This window comes from Ylistrum balloti, unplaced genomic scaffold (assembly GCF_031769215.1).
Source record: "Ylistrum balloti isolate Yb309-2 unplaced genomic scaffold, AGI_CSIRO_Ybal_v1 Utg369764, whole genome shotgun sequence".
Classification (NCBI taxonomy): domain Eukaryota; kingdom Metazoa; phylum Mollusca; class Bivalvia; order Pectinida; family Pectinidae; genus Ylistrum; species Ylistrum balloti.
Window position 1 is genome coordinate 643716 of NW_026781961.1, and position 22448 is coordinate 666163.

Below are 22448 nucleotides of genomic sequence, written 5' to 3' on the forward strand. Positions count from 1 at the left end.
AAGCCGATCGACCTCTACATCTCTCCTCTGGTTGCTATAGTGATTTTGACCTTTTAAAATCATCGTCTGGAAAAATATTTCAGTTAGAAAACAATTGTATTTTCAAGTGTGCAAGAATGTGTTCATTATCTGAATGAGAGTTTACTTTCAAATAAAATGCATCCAAAGTCAGACATAGCGAGGATGAACTGCTGGTTTTGGTTTGGTGGTAAAGTTTACAACAGCATATCGGCATTTACCCATGGAAAACTGTGCTCTTTCCTTAACACTTATTTTTCAAACTTTTATTGCATAGTAATTTTGAATTTATTAAAGTAGGTCACAAAAAACTCGCCGAGCCATTTTACTGTTTGATGTATGGTAATCCCACGTGTTATCATTTCAGAAAAAAACTATATTCATAGTTTCTACCCATTGGAATAGGGGTACAGGACCGCCACTATAACAAAAGTTAATTTCTACAGCAATGAGATGAACAAGTTTATATTCCTTAAAAACATGTTTTACAGTATTTTTTAAAAGAAAAGAATGGTTCTGATAGTTACTTGTTATTTGGCTTTGATAACATGAATGATATACAAAGAAAGACCTACTTTGTGTAAATTCAGAACCACTTATCCAAGGTTCACTAACGGAGGTCCCAGCCTACTAGAGATAATATGACATTACTAACATAACATATGTACTTACATCGGATGTCGCATACTTGTTCCAACTTTCGAGACGTTTTGAAGGACTGTAAACTATCAAAAGTTAATGTGTAAGTTGATTCAATTGTTAGGGTTTTGTTCAGTTGGACTTATGTCGGATTTTTAATCATGATTTATCTGCCAGAATGAGACTAGTTCAATTTACTTATTAACATCTATCGACCAGTGGCTAATTATGTATTGACCACTGGCCAGAGACATACTGTTGTTACTTAATATACTACACATGGCCAATGCTATCAGTCATGCCCTAATTACATAAGTTATTACCCAAGCTCTTTCTAGGCAGTTCGCATGAAGGTCAGTGTATGCTTATGTTGTAGAAAACCCTGTTTATCTATTGAGTAAAAATTATTTAAGCAACAGTTCCATAACATTTTGGTATAAATATACCTCTCTTGGTCTGCGAGGGAAGAGAAGAACGGAGGCCAGACAGAAGAGAGACTACTCTCCACTGACTGAACGCTCCCTCTCTCAGGCTTTTGTCTAAACTGCTTGAATGTAATTTGTAAAAATATACACTAACATATATATAGATGACAATCTACAATGAACATGAAGACCAAAGGTTGGACTTAGTTGTCGTCACTACAATATAAGTTAACATTATATAGAGAATACCTAAAGATCATAGCTGAATGCTGTCGAGAAACAAACAAATTCAGTGATGACATATCTTAGGTTAAATGATGATTGATGTCGTTTACGAACAGAGAACACCACTTTCGCTTCAATACAACATTGTCAATATAACTTTACCATTTTGTCAAATTGTCATAATACTGTGTTACATTTATCTTTGATATAGCAATGACAATGATACATAAGTGGTAACATAACCATACCTTGGCAATCAAGTTTCAGATTTTCAAGACGTACAGGGTCAATCGCAAAGGACATATTAATCTTAGAAGGACGTTGAGTTGAGCTTTTCTCGGTTACAACAACATCCTTTGCACAAGGTCTCCCTTTTGAAGGACCCGGCTTTGGTTCGCTCACTGCTAATTAAAGAAATGGATATTATTGTAATCCTATTATTATATTGTAGGAAGTATCCGTGGTAGCAATCGTAAACACAATGGAAAATATTTCATTAACTGAGAGTTTAATATTAATTAAAACCTGTTTGATGACTGTAATTCATGCACATGATATTCGGCGTGCAGTTATATCATGATCGCTAACGAGAAACTGTATACTGGACCTTCGTCAAAAACAAAATCGTTTCCAGTATACATGTACTGTATACATAGGAATAGACTCACTGATCACATTCTGATCTCCGATCACGACGTTTTCGCTGTTAACGATGAAGTGCACTTCCAGGCAGGTCGCTAAAATTACAAAAATATAAATTACAAGTAAGTATATTTATTGTTTTTTAATTTAATGTTATGATGACTGCATCGAATTCATACTTATTACCTAGCCTGTTTTATACTTGTTACATAGACTGTTTTATACTTGTTACATAGACTGTTTTATAATTGTTACAAAGTGGATGTGAATATATATTTGTTAATTGAATTAAAGTTGATAGTCCAGATCTAATGAAAAATCAACAACACTACTGACTGATGTTAAACCCATTAATACAATGATAGAATGGTGATAAAATTACTATTGATATTAAAATATAGTGACTTCATTAATATTAAAAATCTAAGACGGTACCACAAAGCAATATTAGATGCACATGTGAAATAAACTATTTGTAAAACTCGTCCGCTGAAAGGTTAAAATAATGAACGTAAAATCCATTAAAGTGAAAATAAAGCAAAACAAAAAGATAAAACGATTAGTAATACCAGGAAACTGGTTCTAACAATAAAACACACTGAATCTGTGAAATATACTCACCCTTGCGTTTTTTGTATAACGCCTTGTTCTTTAAAAGAAATAGTATACGCTGTATATCGAAGAATACTTGAACAACTTGTAATTTTTTTATAATGTATAGGGACCAGTATTCTATCAATGGTTAATTTTCGTGGGGGATTCATTTTCTTTGATTTCATGAGCACACTCAGCCAACAAGCTCGTTTGTCCAGAAACATCTAAGTATGTATATGTAGCTTTATTGGGCTATATTCATCCATGAGATCAAGTGTCCATCATATAATGAATTTTAGGTCATCTAACATGAAGGGTCAGTTTGACCAAAAGTAATCGTGTTTCGTCCGTCGTGGAGCGCCATCCGTAAACTTTCCATTCCGAAGATTTCTTCTCAATAACCAGAAGGCTCATGTTACTGATATTGGGCCTGTAACCTGATGGGACTTTCAAGTTCTAGGGTGTCAAACATGTCTCAACGGGACTTCTCAATAACCAAAAAGATGATACCTGGCCTGTGGCCTGCTGGGATGAAGGGTTACCAAGTTTGTGTGTCATTGACCTTTTCTCATTTTAAAGGTCACGGGGTCAAATGTGTTAAAATCTTCAAATGACTTTTCAATACTAAAAAGGTTCAGGCAGTTGATATAATGCCTTAATGAACCAACAATGTCTTCAGTATAAGCTATAGCGTGACTGAGCTATTTATTTTATGCCTTTTTGCTCTTTTATATATAGTTCAGAAAACAACACAAATGAAACCACACGAAAATATATGATTCTACAGAAGGCTATAATAAAGTGGATTCATTTACACATATCGTCAGCTATGTTGTTCATATACACAGGTTTGTAATGTAAACCATGTCCGTTGATTAGTTTCCGTAATTATACCTAAAGTGTCTATTATTTACCACGTTTTTTATACGGAGACGATATATCATATCTGACCTGAAACCATAATCATATTTCTATGTATGAATATAGCCCATCAGGTGGAAGGTAAAAACATTTTCCATACATATCTAGAACAGATATGCACACATCATTCAGGAAGAATTGTATTTTAAAAAATATCAGCAGTCTGTGCCTTTTGAATATCGAGAAGAAGTCGATTAAAGATTTTGACATACTTGATATCTATGCCCTTGAATGTACTTCAATGTGAATTATATGAACAACCTTGACAGTCCTTCATCACAGAAGTTGTTTAAAGATTTTAAAATTCAACGGCAATGAAAATAACAAGTGGCTTAACGGTCATCTGAGGTCCCCGCAGGGTTATTGGGGAGAAATTGTTTAAACTATTTTTATGCATTTGACACCTATGACTGACCTTGAATGAATGTCATTCATTTGAGCAAACTTGGTAACCGTTCATTCAGGCATGCTACAGAGCCAACATCAAGTCCCTGGACATCTTCGTTATTGAAAAAGGGCACCAAGCACCCTTGGTTATTTGGTTATGGAGAAGAGATCGTTTAAAGATTTTAATATGTTTGATCCCTGTGACCTTGAAAGCACGTTAATGTCATTTTAACGAACTTGGTAGCCTTTTACCCCATCATGATACAGACTCAATATCCTCAGCCTGAACCTTTTGGTTATTACGAAGTCATTTAAAGATTTTAACGTGTTTGACACCTGTGACCTGGAATAAGTCAAAGTCATTTATTTTAACAAGCTTGATAGCCCTTTTTACATTCATGCTAAATGCCTAATATTCGCATCCTGTGTCATTTGATTACTGAAAGGAAGTCGTTTAAATATTTTAACATATTTGAATTCTATGACATTAAAAGTACACCAAGACCACTAGTATGAACAAACTTGACCCCATCATGCTACAGGCCCAATATCGCCATCATGGGCCTTTTAGTTATTGAGAAGAAGTAATTAGAATGTGGAAAGTTTACGCATTAAACTGGACGACGCATAAAGATGGACGAAACACGATGGTTATATGTCAACCTGACCCTTCAGGTCAGATGACCTAAAGATTGGCCTAACGTATTGTTTATTGATAATTCACAAAGGAAAAGTACATATTTTATCTGTATCTCTAAAAAATCGGTATACATTTCTGTACACACATCCTTCTTATTTGTCGATCTCCAAAAGTGACAACAATAACAAATAAGAAATGACGTTACAGAAAGTAGTTTTACATAAAAGGTAGACAGACTTTTGAAACTTAAATCGTAGCAGGATGGTCGCATATGAACTTCAGTAGAGCAAGAATAATTCATTAATTAAATATTTCTTAAAAGTATGTCGATTAATTAACATGTAAATAAATCTGAATATTCACGTCTTCATTGAAAAAGAAAGGTATAGATAAGCAACTTACCTTAAACTGCTTCAGAAGATTCCTCATCTGTAAGACACAAGTGAATAGTATCAGTAGATGTGTAAGTGTATTTCTCTGGTTTATAAACAGTGTCATCAGTGTCCTTACAATAACATTGGCTTAGCGACGTAGATATAATGTTCACTTATTTACTTCCGTAACCGTAAATATCTTTACCGTAAACAGAACACATGAAATAAAAGTAAATATAGAACACATGAAATACGTGCTATAACTTGAACGATGACCACTCAGTGACAAGACTCTAATTTAGGTATATCAGTATACTGAATTTATTAAAGAGCTTATCAAAACAGGTTATTTTACTTTCAGATATAGTAACGACGTCTTGTCTTTAAATAACAAAAACACGTATTATGGGTACCCATCAGAATTGGAAATAAAAAACACGTATTATGGGTACCCATCAGAATTGGAAATAAAAAAACACGACAGACTCTTTCTTCTACATCAGCAACTTATCTCGATATTTTCTTGTATCGAAAAAACATTGACAGCTTTCTAGCAAGCAGTATTCTAAACCTGTGGATTTTCCATTTCTGAATAGCAACAATCTTGCATCTCCAATATATCGTGTTTACATGTCGCAGTTGATTCTATATTCAAGGGCCGGATCCCATTATTGCGATTTTTATGCAAGAAGTCAAACTCGTAACACGGGGTTTCAAAAGATGCAGGTTGATGAAGTTTTACGGTCGTCATAGTGATCTCATTGAGAAAATTCTATTTCTATGTGAAATATGAAGCTGGACGTATTTGATGGTTGATAGTTTGCCTGTTGGTTCCGTTGTTGTATATCTTTCTCCCATTTAAGAACGTGACATTAATCACTTGGATAGACCCAGATTTACTCTTTTGGAACGCCTGGTATTATTCTAATTTTTCTTTTTGCAGGAGTCTCCGTGTAAATCTTTCTTTCGTTCGAATTTTGGCCTTTTGCCTTAATTTTGAGTTTAGATTGAGATTATGTTGATATGTCGGTACTCTTTTGTTTTAGGGGGTGACGTAGTGTATGTTCGATACAGATAGATTTCATACATGCGGTAAATACATAATAGAAAACGTAGATAAACACCCATTATTATCTAAAGAATGCTCCGTTCATATGACATATGTATTTTTAGACGCAGTCAGAATTTTTCACATATAGAATTAATTATTACCATGTTTTATTTTTACATATATTATTTTAGTGGAAAATCCTGACTGTGTCTCTAAGAAATGTTCACTACTGTTCTCGATTTTAGTGTATAACTTTGTAGCTGTTTTATGTTCTGTGTATGTGATGTACTCTATTTAATAGTTATGTCTTGATAATGGGGCAGATTGCCTCGAAAAATTGACAATTCACTTGTCCGTACTGTTGTTATTACTGCATTGATCAGTTCTATATATATATGTATAATATAGCGAAAATTTCTAATGGGACAGTATAATTTTAGGTGTTACGCCAGTTTTTCCTATTTATAACCATTCTTTTACACAGAAATGATTTTTCATTGACCCTTATCAATATTCTGGCATGTATCCAGGAGAATTCATTTAAAGCCATATTGTTGGTTTTACGTGTGCGTCTACTATTTTCGCTATTTATGTGATCAAGTCATCATCCTAGATTTATTATCTACACCTAAAAATAGGCTTCCAAGAACTATTGCGTTAGGGATAAGATAAGGAAGGGTTGACAGTCAGAAAAGCTTCCTTTTAAATACCCCTTTTTCTTAGATTTTAACTATTAACTATCTACAGTCCCTTTGGATTGTACAAAGATGGCTATTTCTTTATCAGAAAGATCGAAGTTAACACTAGCAAAACCTTCCCATTATTAACTTATTGATTAGTAGGAAAGAAAATTACAGTTTAGCCCAACTCTTTCGGTCTGAGAACCGAACACATCAATGTGGCCCTGGTAAGTTGTTCCGTTAGGTATACCTAATGGTTTGAATTGTCTACATGTGGGAGACTGAAATATCCCTGCAACGAAAGAAGATCAGACTGATTAACATGCTGACCCTTTGAAATGTACGGGAAATATTCAACAAACTCATTAAAATATCTCTTATTCTTTAGGGATGGTGAAATTTTGTCCCAATTTAGACTGAAACATTTATAGTGAAGATAACTTAATTTTGTACATGTATAAAGGATGAATCTGATCGGCATGTGGCAGAAGGATGGGCCTGATAGAGGAAATAGATGCAAATCTTTTATATTCTTCCCATTTGGTTTAGATGAAACAATTTCAGCGAACTACACCAGGTGAGCGATACAAACCTTATTGATCCCTTGTTTCTAGCTAAATATAATAGATATTTTACCTGGTGGTACGGCAAATCGTCCTGGACACCCAACCGTGTATTGATTCGAAAAATAGCTCTTGTATGTTCTTTGACTGATACACAATCTGATAAACAATGATAAATAAATAACGCTTACCTTTAGCTTGGGTGGACTGCGGACGTTAATTCTTCTTTGTTTATAATGTTTAGTATGTCGTCATGTGGTGCATATCTGTTCCTGTACTTACATGCTTTAGATTTCCTCGTCCTACGCTATAACGTCATAGTGTTTGTGTTCTATTTTCATAGCTTAGTTAATGATCTGTGATCATCTAGATCAATCATGCATTAAGTCCGTTCACGGGAAAAGTTGCATTTAAATATTTATAATACCCATTTAGTTGACTTGTTGCCTCGTCAATTCAATGTGGATTACATAATATAACGTACGTTTACACTGTTGTTGGAGAAGTCAATTGACTCGTGTATCGTTAACATTCTTACATTCGATTTAATTTAGCTCATCTTAAGTGTGAATCGATCATGTTTTAATTTCAGGAGTAATTCTAAATAATGTTTATGAAACAAAAACAAAACTGGCCAAGATGTCTCGAATGATTTAATGTATAAACTTGATCTGTATTTTTAAATGATAATATATGATCGAAACAATATATCATGTACCGTTGATCATAAGCATGCCCTGTTCTTTAATTCAACCTAAACTGTGATCAAATGGAATGAACAAAACATATTAACTTGTAGAAAGAAAACCATCATCGATATGTAACGGGGTGTAATAGATCACCAAGGCCTATTTATTTTTAGAGGTTCGTTTATTCCTTGACTTTGGTGTCATGAAACATAATTCGCCCTGTAACAAATATAAAATACCACATTTACACAAAGCATATATACTGTTTTGGGTAGCGTTCCATTTTGAGCAGCGTCACGTTACATATAATGAGTCCATGCAGGAATAAAAGACTTTTGTGTCTTCTATTGAATTTGTGATTAAATATTAAATCGCTGAAATTATAATTAAGATTAATATGTATCACTGTTATTTAACATGTACATTTTAGAAATTGTTATAAATCTGGATTTCCAGACAGTCATCCGGAATAAAAATGTGTATCGTTTTAAATTTTAGACTTTCCGTGAGTTTTCCGGTGTAAACAACCTTCTTCAACACAAGAGAGTAAGTATTGGGTTTCACAAAGTTATGCAAAGATCAATCTAATTAGATATATAAATGAAATTTGTATGTGTAAATGATCAAAAAGAACGACTATAGATGGTAAGCGTTGCTTTTTTGCGGCGAAATTAGGTCATCTTTACAGTGTTTTTGACTGCTGCTTGTAACCGTAGAAGATCATCATCATGTTGACTTTATTATGAAACAATTTCAGTACATTACAACAAGTAGATACCGCACAATGCTCATGAAGATAACAAATGGATATTTTATTTGTGCGATGAATATATGAATAATGAAGCTGAGCCGCGTTGCTTATTGTTATATGGTCCAGAGGTTAACTGCATCGGTTGATCGATTCCAAGGTTTTCGTCTGTATTTCAGCGAAGCGGTCAACGTGTGGTTTATAAGATATAAGCTTGAGCTTAATACCGAGGTAAAGCATTCGTCTGTTATCAAGGTATTTATAATATAATCAAAATATCTAAAGTATAGAATCACCATTAATCGGTCAATATATATAAATAACACTAAATAAATAAGTTTTTTAAATGAAATATTTTAGTATATAAAAATACTGTTCATGAGGTCTTAATTTCTTTCACAGTTCATTACTGCAGGTTCCGATTTTCTACTGGGGTTCTGCTTTGGACCTTGAATGGTCGAAATACAAGAATGGAAGAACTTGTTCTTCCCTTGTGCTATTATGGCCTGGAACCTGCTTGATGAGAAAATTGTCAACAGTGTCACCACCGAGACCTTCAGTGGCCTCTAGTAACAATTGCAAACATGCACCCCTCCCCCCAATGCGTTACATGTCTGTAACAACCCTGCATTGTAAACATACAGATGCTTCTACAGATAAAAAATTGGAGGGAAGATAACATTATTCAGTCTCGGTACCAGTTCTTAGCACCAGCATATTGTCATTTGAGAATTCCACTCAGGTGCCTGAAACCTCTGCTCATGATATGGTATCATGTAAATGTAGCTTGGCCTGAATGGCACCTATCCAAGGTGAGCCAAACTTCCTTCCTGAAGCTGTAGAGGTTGAAGATCCAGTACCATATGGCAGGCTGATGCACCATACTTGTCCAGGGGTCTAGGGATAGTATCAGATGATACAATTATTTTAAGGTATTAGAGAGACTTCAAAATTACCCAAACACAAACCAGATCTAGAAAGACGTTAAACTCCTTTCAGCTTCTGGACATGTTCTTACTGCTAGAATTAGGTTAAGGCAATATGAAGCCCCGGAACCATCAAATAATCAATGATCACAGCTACAGACAGTTCCATCCCAATGAGGGGGTTTCACATTGCCAGAACACTGACGTTCTACGGTGAGATGATACCCAAAACACTGAGACAAAAAACCTGTCAACAAACCATAGTTGTGTAAAGTATAATATATATTTACGTTGGTACATATTGTTGGTTGAATCGCAAAAGATTGTTGATATTCTAACTAAGTCCTAAGAAATAGCAGCACTCCGGTGTGGAGCCTTTTGACTTCATTTGGATAACTTGAATATATTTGCTTTTTAATGATGACAGGTTGAAAATTGAGGTAAAAATGACCAAATTAGAATTGATATGTAACCTTGGTAAATACTAGCTGCAATATAATACTCCACTAGAGAAAACTTTTCTTTAGCTTGATAAGTGGAGTGTCCGACTAGTAAGCAAGGGGTCGCGGGTTTGAATCCTAGCAGAGGAAATGAAATGAATAATGACCTGTATTACATTGGCACCCATATAGGAACTCAGGAATGATACTTAGCTTTGCCCCATTAGCATTGCTGTAACCCCTGAAAACTCAAGGACAAGTTATTTCCTGGTGGGGGAGTATGTAACCCTGGTAAAATACTAGTCGCAATATACCACTCGGCTAGAGAGAATTTCTCTTTAGCTTGATTTGTTGAGCGCCAGACTAGTAAATGAGGAGTCCTGGGTTCGAATGCTAGCAGAGGCATATGAAATAGCTAATGACCTGTATTACATATGTTAGTTCCTTTTTCTGACTACATGTTTACATCTATGCAAGAGATGGGGAAAGAATGTATTCCTGCTCTATCTGACTGAATGTTCATCTATTTACATCTATATGTTGCATTTGTTTAAACTTGGTGAAAATTGTGATTAAAAACATATGTCAAGCTTTTATTCATATATTCATGCTATTAAAAAGCTCTGTTTCAATGACTTTAAATATTTTATGTGCACAAAAAATGCAAATGATTGTGTATCTTTACATGTTGGTTTTAATTGTATTTTAATAGACGGAGTACAGTGGCAAGATCTGCAGCTTAAAGTTACTCAGTTTTACTGGTAGACAACATTCAAGATATTTTGCATGGCTACAACCAGGAGATCAACTGTACAGGATGAACTACACAAATTCCTAGTGAAGCACCATCTGGACTATAGCATGCTGTAAGTTCAGCATCAAACAAACACTGATCTGAGCAAGAGAAGACACTACGTTTAGTTACCGTAGCTACACAGTGTCACCATTAAACTATAGCTACACTGTGTCACCATAAAAGGTGTTGTGTACCTGTGTAAGGACATTGATGACAGGTGTTTTGTACCTGTCTAAGGACATTGATGACAGGTGTTTTGTACCTGTCTAAGGACATTGATGACAGGTATTCTGTAATTGTATAAGGACATTGATGACAGGTGTTCTGTACCTGTCTAAGGACATTGATGACAGGTGTTCTGTAACTGTGTAAGGACAGTGATGACAGGTATTCTGTACCTGTGTAAGGACATTGATGACAGGTGTTTTGTACCTGTGTAAGGACATTGATGACAGGTGTTCTGTACCTGTGTAAGGACATTGATGACAGGTGTTCTGTACCTGTCTAAGGACATTGATGACAGGTGTTCTGTAACTGTGTAAGGACAGTGATGACAGGTATTCTGTACCTGTGTAAGGACATTGATGACAGGTGTTTTGTACCTGTGTAAGGACATTGATGACAGGTGTTTTGTACCTGTGTAAGGACATAAATGACAGGTGTTCTGTACCTGTGTAAGGTCATTGATGACAGGTGTTCTGTAACTGTGTAAGGACATTGATGACAGGTGTTCTGTACCTGTGTAAGGTCATTCATGACAGGTGTTCTGTAACTGTGAAAGGACATTGATGACAGGTGTTTTGTACCTGTGTAAGGACATTGATGACAGGTGTTTTGTACCTGTGTAAGGTCATTGATGACAGGTGTTCTGTAACTGTGTAAGGACATTGATGACAGGTGTTCTGTACATGTGTAAGGTCATTGATGATAGGTGTTCTTTTACTGGTAAGGACATTGATGACAGGAGGTTTGTACCTGTGTAAGGACATTGATGACAGGTGTTCTGTAACTGTGTAAGGACATTGATGACAAGTGTTTTGTGCCTTTGTAAGGACATTGATGACAGGTATTCTGTACCTGTGGAAGGACATTGATGACAAGTGTTTTGTGCCTTTGTAAGGACATGGATGACAGATGTTCTGTACTTGTGTAAGGACATGGATGACAGATGTTCTGTACTTGTGTAAGGACATTGATGACAGGTGTTCTATAACTGTGTAAGGACATTGATGACAGAAGGTTTGTACCTGTGTAAAGACATTGATGACAGGTATTCTGTACCTGTGTAAGGTCATTGATGACAGGTGTTTTGTACCTGTGTAAGGACATTGATGACAGGTGTTTTGTACCTGTGTAAGGACATCAATGACAGGTGTTCTGTAACTGTGAAAGGACATTGATGACAGGTGTTTTGTACATGTGTAAGGACATTGATGACAGGTGTTCTGTACATGTGTAAGGTCATTGATGATAGGTGTTCTGTAACTGTGTAAGGACATCGATGACAGGTGTTCTGTAACTGTGAAAGGACATTGATGACAGGTGTTTTGTACATGTGTAAGGACATTGATGACAGGTGTTCTGTACATGTGTAAGGTCATTGATGATAGGTGTTCTGTAACTGTGTAAGGACATTGATGACAGGAGGTTTGTACCTGTGTAAGGACATTGATGACAGGTGTTCTGTAACTGTGTAAGGACATTGATGACAGGTATTCTGTAAATGTGAAAGGACATTGATGACAGGTGTTTTGTACCTGTGTAAAGACATTGATGACAGGTATTCTCTACCTGTGTAAGGTCATTGATGACAGGTGTTCTGTAACTGTGAAAGGACATTGATGACAGGTGTTTTGTACTTGTGTAGGGACATCAATGACAGGTATTCTGTAACTATGTAAGGACATTGATGATAAGTGTTCTATAACTGTAAGGACATTGATGACAGGTGTTTTGTACCTGTGTAAGGACGTTGATGATAGGTGTTTTGTACCTGTGAAAGGACATTGGTGACAGGTGTTTTGTACCTGTGTAAGTACATTGATGACAGGTGTTTTGTAACTGTGTAAGGACATTGATGACAAGTGTTCTGTACCTGTGTAAGGACATTGATGACAGGTGTTCTGTAATTCTGTAAGGACATTGATGACAGGTGTTTTGTACCCGTGTAAGGACATTGATGACAGGTATTCTGTACCTGTGTAAGGACATTGATGACAGGTTTACTGTTTCTTTATAGTAGAAATGTTATTGAGAGGTGTATAGCTTTGTATAAATGTTATGAAATGTGCTTTGTCTATAAATTTGGATGAAGATGTGTCATTCCTTGTAGGGATATTGATGATGTGGTGTTGGACTATGTGATAACCATATTGGAGGACCTTGGTAATGGGCAGGATGCAGAAGAGAATATCGATGTGGATCAGTTTGTAGAGATGATGGATGCTTATGTTCCTGGCTTTGGAGAGATTACAAGGTAACAGGTCTGTCAATGCCCATGTTCTTACTGATTCACAAATAATAGATATACCTCCCGTAATTCAGAAATCTATTGCATTCAAGTTTCTTTGTTTTTGTTATAGTGTGGATATCTGTGAATGGATGTTCCAACTGGCCTCAAATCTTGTTATGAAAGAAACAGGTATGGAGAATCAATCTAAATCCATTATGATCTGTAATGTTTTCTGAAATAAAAGTAAATATATATCAAATGTTTCAGCTTTTATACCACTAACTAGGTTTACTGGGGTATATAGTAATCACTAAGTTTACTGGGGTATATAGTAATCACTAAGTTTACTGGGGTGTATAGTAATCACTAACTTAGTTTACTTGGGTATATAGTTATCACTAAGTTTACTGGGGTATATAGTAATCACTAAGTTTACTGGGGTATATAGTAATCACTAAGTTTACTGGGGTATATAGTAATCACTAAGTTTACTGGGGTATATAGTAATCACTAAGTTTACTGGGGTATATAGTAATCACTAAGTTTACTGGGGTATATAGTAATCACTAAGTTTACTGGGGTATATAGTAATCACTAAGTTTACTGGGGTATATAGTAATCACTAAGTTTACTGGGGTATATAGTAATCACTTAGTTTACTGGGGTATATAGTAATCACTAAGTTTACTGGGGTATATAGTAATCACTAACTTAGTTTACTGGGGTATATAGTAACCACTAAGTTTACTGGGGTATATAGTAATCACTAAGTTTACTGGGGTATATAGTAATCACTAAGTTTACTGGGGTATATAGTAACCACTAAGTTTACTGGGGTATATAGTAACCACTAAGTTTACTGGGGTATATAGTAACCACTAAGTTTACTGGGGTATATAGTAACCACTAAGTTTACTGGGGTATATAGTAACCACTAAGTTTACTGGGGTATATAGTAATCACTTAGTTTACTGGGGTATATAGTAATCACTAAGTTTACTGGGGTATATAGTAACCACTAAGTTTACTGGGGTATATAGTAATCACTAAGTTTACTGGGGTATATAGTAATCACTTAGTTTACTGGGGTATATAGTAATCACTAAGTTTACTGGGGTATATAGTAATCACTTAGTTTACTGGTGTATATAGTAATCAATTTACATCAGAAAGCAAATTAAAAGCTTCATGTTTAAGATATCTTTCATAAGGTTTATGTTTACTCGTAGGTATCACATTGTTAAGTTCTACACCTAACTTTATTTTAATGATCATCGGTGAAGGTTGAAGAGTTAAAGATCATCTATGGTTTCTTTTGAAATGTAAAATTATTTTGAACAAGATGTCTTCTAAACCCTTAAGCAGATTTAGGTTTGACTTTTACTGCAGCCAATGTACCAACAAGACAAAGACAAACCTCTCTCAGTGATGACCTCCTAGAAGCTATAACTGCCTCGACTGGTGACACAGAAAATGCAAACTGTGCACAGGTAACAGTTTTCTTTGCTATAACATGTCAGACAATGAGGTAAACAGGATAGGATATAGATACACCAGGCCCCTTCAGGGAAAGCCATGTCAGACAATGAGGTAAACAGGATAGGATATAGATACACTAGGCCTCTTCAGGGAAAGCCATGTCAGACAATGAGGTAAACAGGATAGGATATAGATACACTAGGCCTCTTCAGGGAAAGCCATGTCAGACAATGAGGTAAACAGGATAGGATATAGATACACTAGGCCTCTTCAGGGAAAGCCATGTCAGACAATGAGGTAAACAGGATAGGATATAGATACACTAGGCCTCTTCAGGGAAAGCCATGTCAGGCAATGAGGTAAACAGGATAGGATATAGATACACTAGGCCTCTTCAGGGAAAGCCATGTCAGACATTGAGGTAAACAGGATAGGATATAGATACACTAGGCCTCTTCAGGGAAAGCCATGTCAGACAATGAGGTAAACAGGATAGGATATAGATACACTAGGCATCTTCAGGGAAAGCCATGTCAGACAATGAGGTAAACAGGATAGGATATAGATACACTAGGCCTCTTCAGGGAAAGCCATGTCAGACAATGAGGTAAACAGGATAGGATATAGATACACTTGGCCCCTTCAGGGAAAGCCATGTCAGACAATGAGGTAAACAGGATAGGATATAGATACACCAGGCCCCTTCAGGGAAAGTCATTCGTAACATCTAGGATTTGATTAAAGGCTAAGATAAATAAACACAGAATTTTTTTTAAAACAGTGTAAGTAATTGACAGATGTTGACCACCATGTTGAACTCATTTGAGATATCACAAGTAAACAGCAATTTACCAAATTTGGTCAAAATCTTTTAAAAAATATTATAGTTATATGATGGAAACAAAGAAATTTTCTATTTCAAGGATTTTTAACGTCTCATTACCCTGGCAAATATTCATGGATTTTGTCTAGTATCCAATTCATGAATACAAGAGATCACAGAGAGATCTTTGTGCCCACCATTGTTTCATCTTAATTGGTTCTTTAAAAGTCGAATCCTTTCCCTTTCTCTCTTCTTTTCATTAATTTGCCCTTATTTACATGAAATTGGAGAATTCCTCTCAAGATGGAAAGAGGAAAACTACATTGAAAATTAAGAAAAACATCCCTTCAGTACTTCTGAAGAAATAGCGATAACAAACCTAAATTTCAAGATCTAAGATGGACCCCTCTTCAGGATTTCATTTCCCTGATCTGACTGAAAATGAAATGGGCACAAGTAGGAACAGAGAGAAATCTACGTAAGAAATACACTAGATAAAAAACTACATAATGTAGGGCCAAGGGAAGCTAGCATATGAAATCTGAGACAGATCCATCCAGTACTTCTAAAGAAATAGCTCTAACAATCTTTTATTGTCAAAATCCAAGATGGCAGTCTGTTGGTCATTTTTTTTTCTCTCAAGAGTCTCAAAATTGAAAGGGCACAACTAGGGACCAAGGGGTCTCAAATATGGAATTTTAGACAGATCTGTTCAATACTTCCAAAGAAATAGAGATAATATTTCATTGTCAAAATACAAGATGGCTACCCAGTAGCCATTTTGATTTTTCTGATCAGTCCCAAAATCAACAGGACACACCAAGGGACTAAGGGAAATAGATGTTTGAAATTTGAGAAAGATCCATGAGGTAATTCTGAAGATATAGTGATGAAAATATTTCTGAATCATAATGGCTGTCTGTCAGCCATTTTGTTTTTCTGATCAGTCTCAACTTAAAAAGGGTACAACTATGGATGATGAGGTCCCTACATATATTCCATCCAGTACTTGTTCAAAAAACAGTAATAACAAATTATTTCTGTCTAAATCCAAGATGGCGGCCCGTCAGCCACATTGTTTATCGAATCATTCCGAAAGCAGGATAATTCGCAAAGGATTTAGGGGTCCCTACAAATGAAATCTAGAAAGATACAGATAGAAATAACAATAACAAACTACTGTCATAATCCATGACAGCCACCTGTCAGCCATGTTGTTTGTGTATTTTCAAGTAAAAATATTGCTTCTCACAGGAAAAAGACCGAGATAAAACAGAAGAAGAGGAAAGTGATGAAATGAAAATGTTACGAGAAATGTTTCCAGCAGCTTGTACAATGGAGGTGACCCACTGTCTTGGACTTGCTAGTGGGGACATGGAAAACACCATACAACTGATACTTGACAGACAAGAGTCCGGGGAGAGTATAAAACAGGTCTGTGTTACAACTGACAAAGGACAACAGGGACTGTACAGCTCACACACCATATACATAAAGGGATTGTACAGCTAACAAACCATATACATAAAGGGACTGTACAGCTCACACACCATATACATAAAGGTACTGTACAGCTAACACATCATATACCTAAAGGGACTGTACAGCTCACACACCATATACATAAAGGTACTGTACAGCTAACACACCATATACCTAAAGGGACTGTACATCTAACACACCATATACATAAAGGTACTGTACAGCTAACACACCATATACCTAAAGGGACTGTACAGCTCACACACCATATACATAAAGGGACTGTACATCTCACACACCATATACATACAGGGACTGTACATCTAACACACCATATACATAAAGGGACTGTACATCTAACACACCATATACCTAAAGGGACTGTACAGCTCACACACCATATACCTAAAGGGACTGTACAGCTCACACACCATATACTTAAAGGGACTGTACAGCTCACACACCATATACATAAAGGGACTGTACAGCTCACACACCATATACATAAAGGGACTGTACAGCTCACACACCATATACCTAAAGGGACTGTACAGCTCACACACCATATACATAAAGGGACTGTACATCTAACACACCATATACATAAAGGGACTGTACAGCTCACACACCATATACATAAAGGGACTATCTCGTTCACACACCAGACATAGAAGGACTATATTTCATACTGCACTGATATACAGGGGCTGTACAGCTCTTACACACCAAACATAGAGGGGCTGTACAGCTCTTACACACCAAACATAGAGGGGCTGTACAGCTCTTACACACCAAACATAGAGGGGCTGTACAGCTCTTACACACCAAACATAGAGGGGCTGTACAGCTCTTACACACCAAACATACAGGGGCTATACTACTCTTATACACAAAACATACAGGTGCTGTACAGCTCTTACACACCAAACATAGAGGGGCTGTACAGCTCTTACACACAAAACATACAGGGACTGTACAGCTCTTACACACAAAACATACAGGGACTGTACAGCTCTTACACACAAAACATACAGGGACTGTACAGCTCTTACACACAAAACATACAGGGACTGTACAGCTCTTACACACCAAACATACAGGGGCAGTACAGCTCACTTGTAACAACGTATGATTGATAGACCCTAGTGTCTGTTTAATATAATGCCTATGTTCTATTAATTGTTTAGGTGACTGAAAAGGTGAAGAAGAAAACAAAAGTATCTGTTCTGGATGACAAGGATTTAAAAGACACCCTGATAGCCAGGTATATAGTGGTGATGTTGATGCCTCTCTTATTATTGTTAGGAAATATTCAATGCAGTTAATGAAAAATCAGGAATTTGGTTTTCTTTTGCTAGCCTAAACATAAAAAAGACATGTTTGTATTGTAAGTAATACTGCTGTTCTGTGTTAGAGCGACAAAGGAGTTAATTCTGGACTATATACAAGTGTACTTATGTAAGTGATTAATACTGCTGTTCTTGTTAGAGCGACAAAGGAGTTAATTCTAGACTGTATACAAGTTTACTTATGTAAGTAATTGGATTTAATCACATATTTCAGGTATTCTTATGTTGATGCTGATGAGGATAAGAAAACTTTCAACCCTCTCGCACCAAAAACTGTAAGTAATTTATTACCTGTACATAGCTATCACTGAAATCATATGTTGTCCCTAGTACTGTTGATATTTGTTACCTGTACATAGCTATCACTGAAATCATATGTTGTCCCTAGTACTGTTGATATTTGTTACCTGTACATAGCTATCACTGAAATCATATGGTGTCCCTAGTACTGCTGATATTTGTTACCTGTACATAGCTATCACTGAAATCATATGTTGTCCCTAGTACAGTTGATATTTGTTACCTGTACATAGCTATCACTGAAATCATATGGTGTCCCTAGTACTGCTGATATTTGTTACCTGTACATAGCTATCACTGAAATCATATGGTGTCCCTAGTACTGTTGATATTTGTTACCTGTACATAGCTATCACTGAAATCATATGTTGTCCCTAGTACTGTTGATATTTGTTAACTGTACATAGCTATCACTAAAATGATATGTTGTCCCTAGTACTGTTGATATTTGTTAACTGTACATAGCTATCACTAAAATCATATGTTGTCCCTAGTACTGTTGATATTTGTTAACTGTACATAGCTATCACTAAAATCATATGTTGTCCCTGGTACTGTTGATTTTAGTAGAAATTAAGGTCAAGGTTAAAATTCTTGGGTCACTCTTGTGTGTCCGTGTGATATCCTTGTGTATTGTATAACTCCTGAACTCACGGACAGATTAAGATTTATTCACACTGTACCGACCAAGGTCAACAATTAATTAGATTAGGTCATTCATCAACAATAGATGTCATAGGTCACCTTTGACTATTTCTCTAATAAAAACTTTGTGAACAATGTACCTCATAAACCACTAGACAGATTTAGATACTGTTTCATACAATGTTTATATGTGTTGATATTAGAAGTAATATGTGTTTGAACGTTCTTGTATTTACTGTTTCAGGAATCAAAGAAAATGGTGCGGTATCTGGAGAACAGAATTGTTTCGACTAAAGGTGAAAAATTCACAGAAGTCAAGAAGGCTGAAGATGAGGATATGAAAAAAACTTATGTAAATCTCAAACCAGCTAGAAAGTACCGGTTTCATTGATAATGATATCTATGAACAAAACAACTTTGTTTCCGTTGTAAACAGGAAAAGAAATCAGTTTAGTTATTGGTTCTAACCTTACTGCTTCTAATAAATGTATTTTAAGCTGTTTCTAGTCACTTACACTGTGAAACAAAACATCATGAATTTTCTAGACATATTTAAGCCTTTGCTAGAAGTTTGCTTGCAACATTCACTTTTATATAAAGTAAAGTGAACAAGTTATATACATGTAGGAACATAAAAGTTCTACAAGGATGTGTGTTTTATTCATATCATTCACATTTAGCTTGTATCTAAAAATAACATTGATGTTTTATTGTATCAATGTCAGAAGTACTACACTGGCATGTAAAACTCATTAACCACCGAGAAACTGACACAGTATCTGTTTGATAGGCTGTGTAACTCTCAGTTCCAATACTGACCTTAGAGACTCTCTGTACATCATTGTAGCGCAGTGCTTTTTAAGGTTGATTACTGTGAAGTTGTTTTCCAGTCAATTGCTAGAAGGATAAAACGCCTAAGGCAAGGACTCAGTGTTTGTCTTTCTGATGTATTTTAAACAAGTATTTCTCCTCACCCAAAAGGCTCATGGTCATGATATTAGATATTTAGTCCAAAAGCAATCTTTGATAAACAGCTTCCATTTTTGTTCAGTATGGTGACCTTGACTTACATTCAAGGTCACATGGTTTATGCAATAAAATCTTTATATGCAATAACCATAAGCCCAGGGTTGTAATATTCCACTAATAACTTGTTAGGGTTAAGGGCTTTTCTATTTCTTCAAACAAATGATTATGACTCGATTTCATGATCACAGGGGTCAAAGATGTTTAAATTTTCAAACAACAATTTCCCAATAACCAAAAGGCCTCAGATCACTTTAATTGGCTCTTAACATACCAGTGTAATGAGTTTTTAAGTTGGCTCTATCAACAAAGTTGTTTCTGAATACGATCAGGGGAGTAATAACAGGCCATTTGGGCCTCTTGATTTATTGACTTAAAGTGTCCTAAATAAAAAAAACCCACTAAATTTACGATGATAACCTTTTTACATTTTTATACTATGGATGGGAAGCTCAGAGGGAATAACTTCTGATTCTAGATCATTATGAGGGTGGGGCCAGTAGTTTGACATTCCACAAAGATTTAAGTCTTCCTACTATCATTCTATTGTGAATTGTACCATTCATTTCCACCATTATAAATGTGATGTTTTTATACAATAATTTTAATTCTCACTGACTGTTTTTTCATTGAGGAAATAAAGATATTGGAACATGTTTAACAAATTTGAGTTTTCACATTTTTACTTGAAATACAACCAAGACAACAGCTGTGAGACAGAAACTACATACTAACCATTCCATCTGATTTTAGGCTCACTTCACTCAACAGAAATTAACAAAATTAATGATTCACACAGTTGTATAGGAAAGAGCATTCAAATATACCTAACTGATGTAGAAATTTGATTAAAACTTTATGAAATAGTAACATTTATTTTAAACAGGTGCTCCTCAAGTTAAGAAATTATGAAGTATTGTACATCACATTTAAATGTCATTGACTTCTGATGCTGAATAAAAGTAAAAATGTTGGTGCTCTCTTATTAGATATATGATGAAGCATTAGATATATGATGAAGTAAGAATTAGATAAATGATGAAGTGAGAATTAGATATATGATGAAGTAAGAATTAGATATATGATGAAATAAGAATTAGATATATGATGAAGTAAGTATTAGATATATGATGAAATAAGAATTAGATATATGATGAAGTAAGAATTAGATATATGATGAAGAATTAAATATATGATGAAGTAAGAATTAGATAAGTGATGAAGCATTAGATATATGATGAAGTAAGAATTAGATATATGATGAAGTAAGAATTAGATAAATGATGAAGTGAGAATTAGATATATGATGAAGTAAGAATTAGATATATGATGAAGAATTAAATATATGATGAAGTAAGAATTAGATAAATGATGAAGCATTAGATATATAATGAAGTAAGAATTAGATATATGATGAAGTAAGAATTAGATATATGATGAAATAAGAATTAGATATATGATGAAGTAAGAATTAGATATATGAAGTAAGAATTAGATATATGATGAAGTAAGAATTAGATATATGATGAAATAAGAATTAGATATATGATGAAGTAAGAATTAGATATATGAAGTAAGAATAAGATATATGATGAAGTAAGAATTAGATATATGATGATATAAGTAAGAATTAGATATATGATGAAGTAAGAATTAGATATATGAAGTAAGAATTAGATATATGATAAGAGATATAATAAGAATTAAATATATGATGAAGTAAGAATTAGATATATGATGAAGTAAGAATTAGATATATGATGAAGTAAGAATTAGATATATGATGAAGTAAGAATTAGATATATGATGAAGTAAGAATTAGATATATGATGAAGTAAGAATTAGATATATGAAGTAAGAATTAGATATATGATGAAGAATTAAATATATGATGAAGTAAGAATTAGATATACGATGAAGTAAGAATTAGATATATGATGAAGTAAGAATTAGATATATGAAGTAAGAATTAGATATATGATGAAGTAAGAATTAGATATATGATGAAGTAAGAATTAGATATATGATGAAGTAAGAATTAGATATATGATGAAGTAAGCATTAGATAAGTGAAGTAAGCATTAGATATATGATGAAATAAGAATTAGATAAATGAAGTAAGAATTAGATAAAT

The 22448-nt window shown here is 34.8% G+C and overlaps 1 protein-coding gene across 1 annotated transcript; it reads left to right on the plus strand.

Moving 5' to 3' along the window:
- Positions 1-8775: 8775 nt before the first annotated feature.
- LOC132543765 (CUE domain-containing protein 2-like) lies at positions 8776-20979 on the plus strand. Its single transcript, XM_060207286.1, has 9 exons — positions 8776-8851; positions 10675-10828; positions 13091-13234; positions 13341-13399; positions 14600-14700; positions 16767-16946; positions 18182-18258; positions 18558-18618; positions 19533-20979. The coding sequence occupies exons 2-9, from the start codon at positions 10749-10751 to the stop codon at positions 19677-19679; spliced, it is 849 nt and encodes a 282-aa protein (XP_060063269.1). The 5' UTR covers positions 8776-8851; positions 10675-10748; the 3' UTR covers positions 19680-20979.
- Positions 20980-22448: the final 1469 nt, after the last annotated feature.

What these genes read in the sequence shown, in the direction of transcription:
- LOC132543765 (XM_060207286.1), top strand. Translation starts at nt 10,749, where the DNA reads ATGGCTACAACCAGGAGATCAACTGTACAGGATGAACTACACAAATTC. An exon ending in GGCTTTGGAGAGATTACAAG is followed by an intron (nt 13,235 to 13,340) that starts GTAACAGGTCTG and finishes TTTTTGTTATAG; the next exon opens with TGTGGATATCTGTGAATGGA. An exon ending in CCGGGGAGAGTATAAAACAG is followed by an intron (nt 16,947 to 18,181) that starts GTCTGTGTTACA and finishes TTAATTGTTTAG; the next exon opens with GTGACTGAAAAGGTGAAGAA.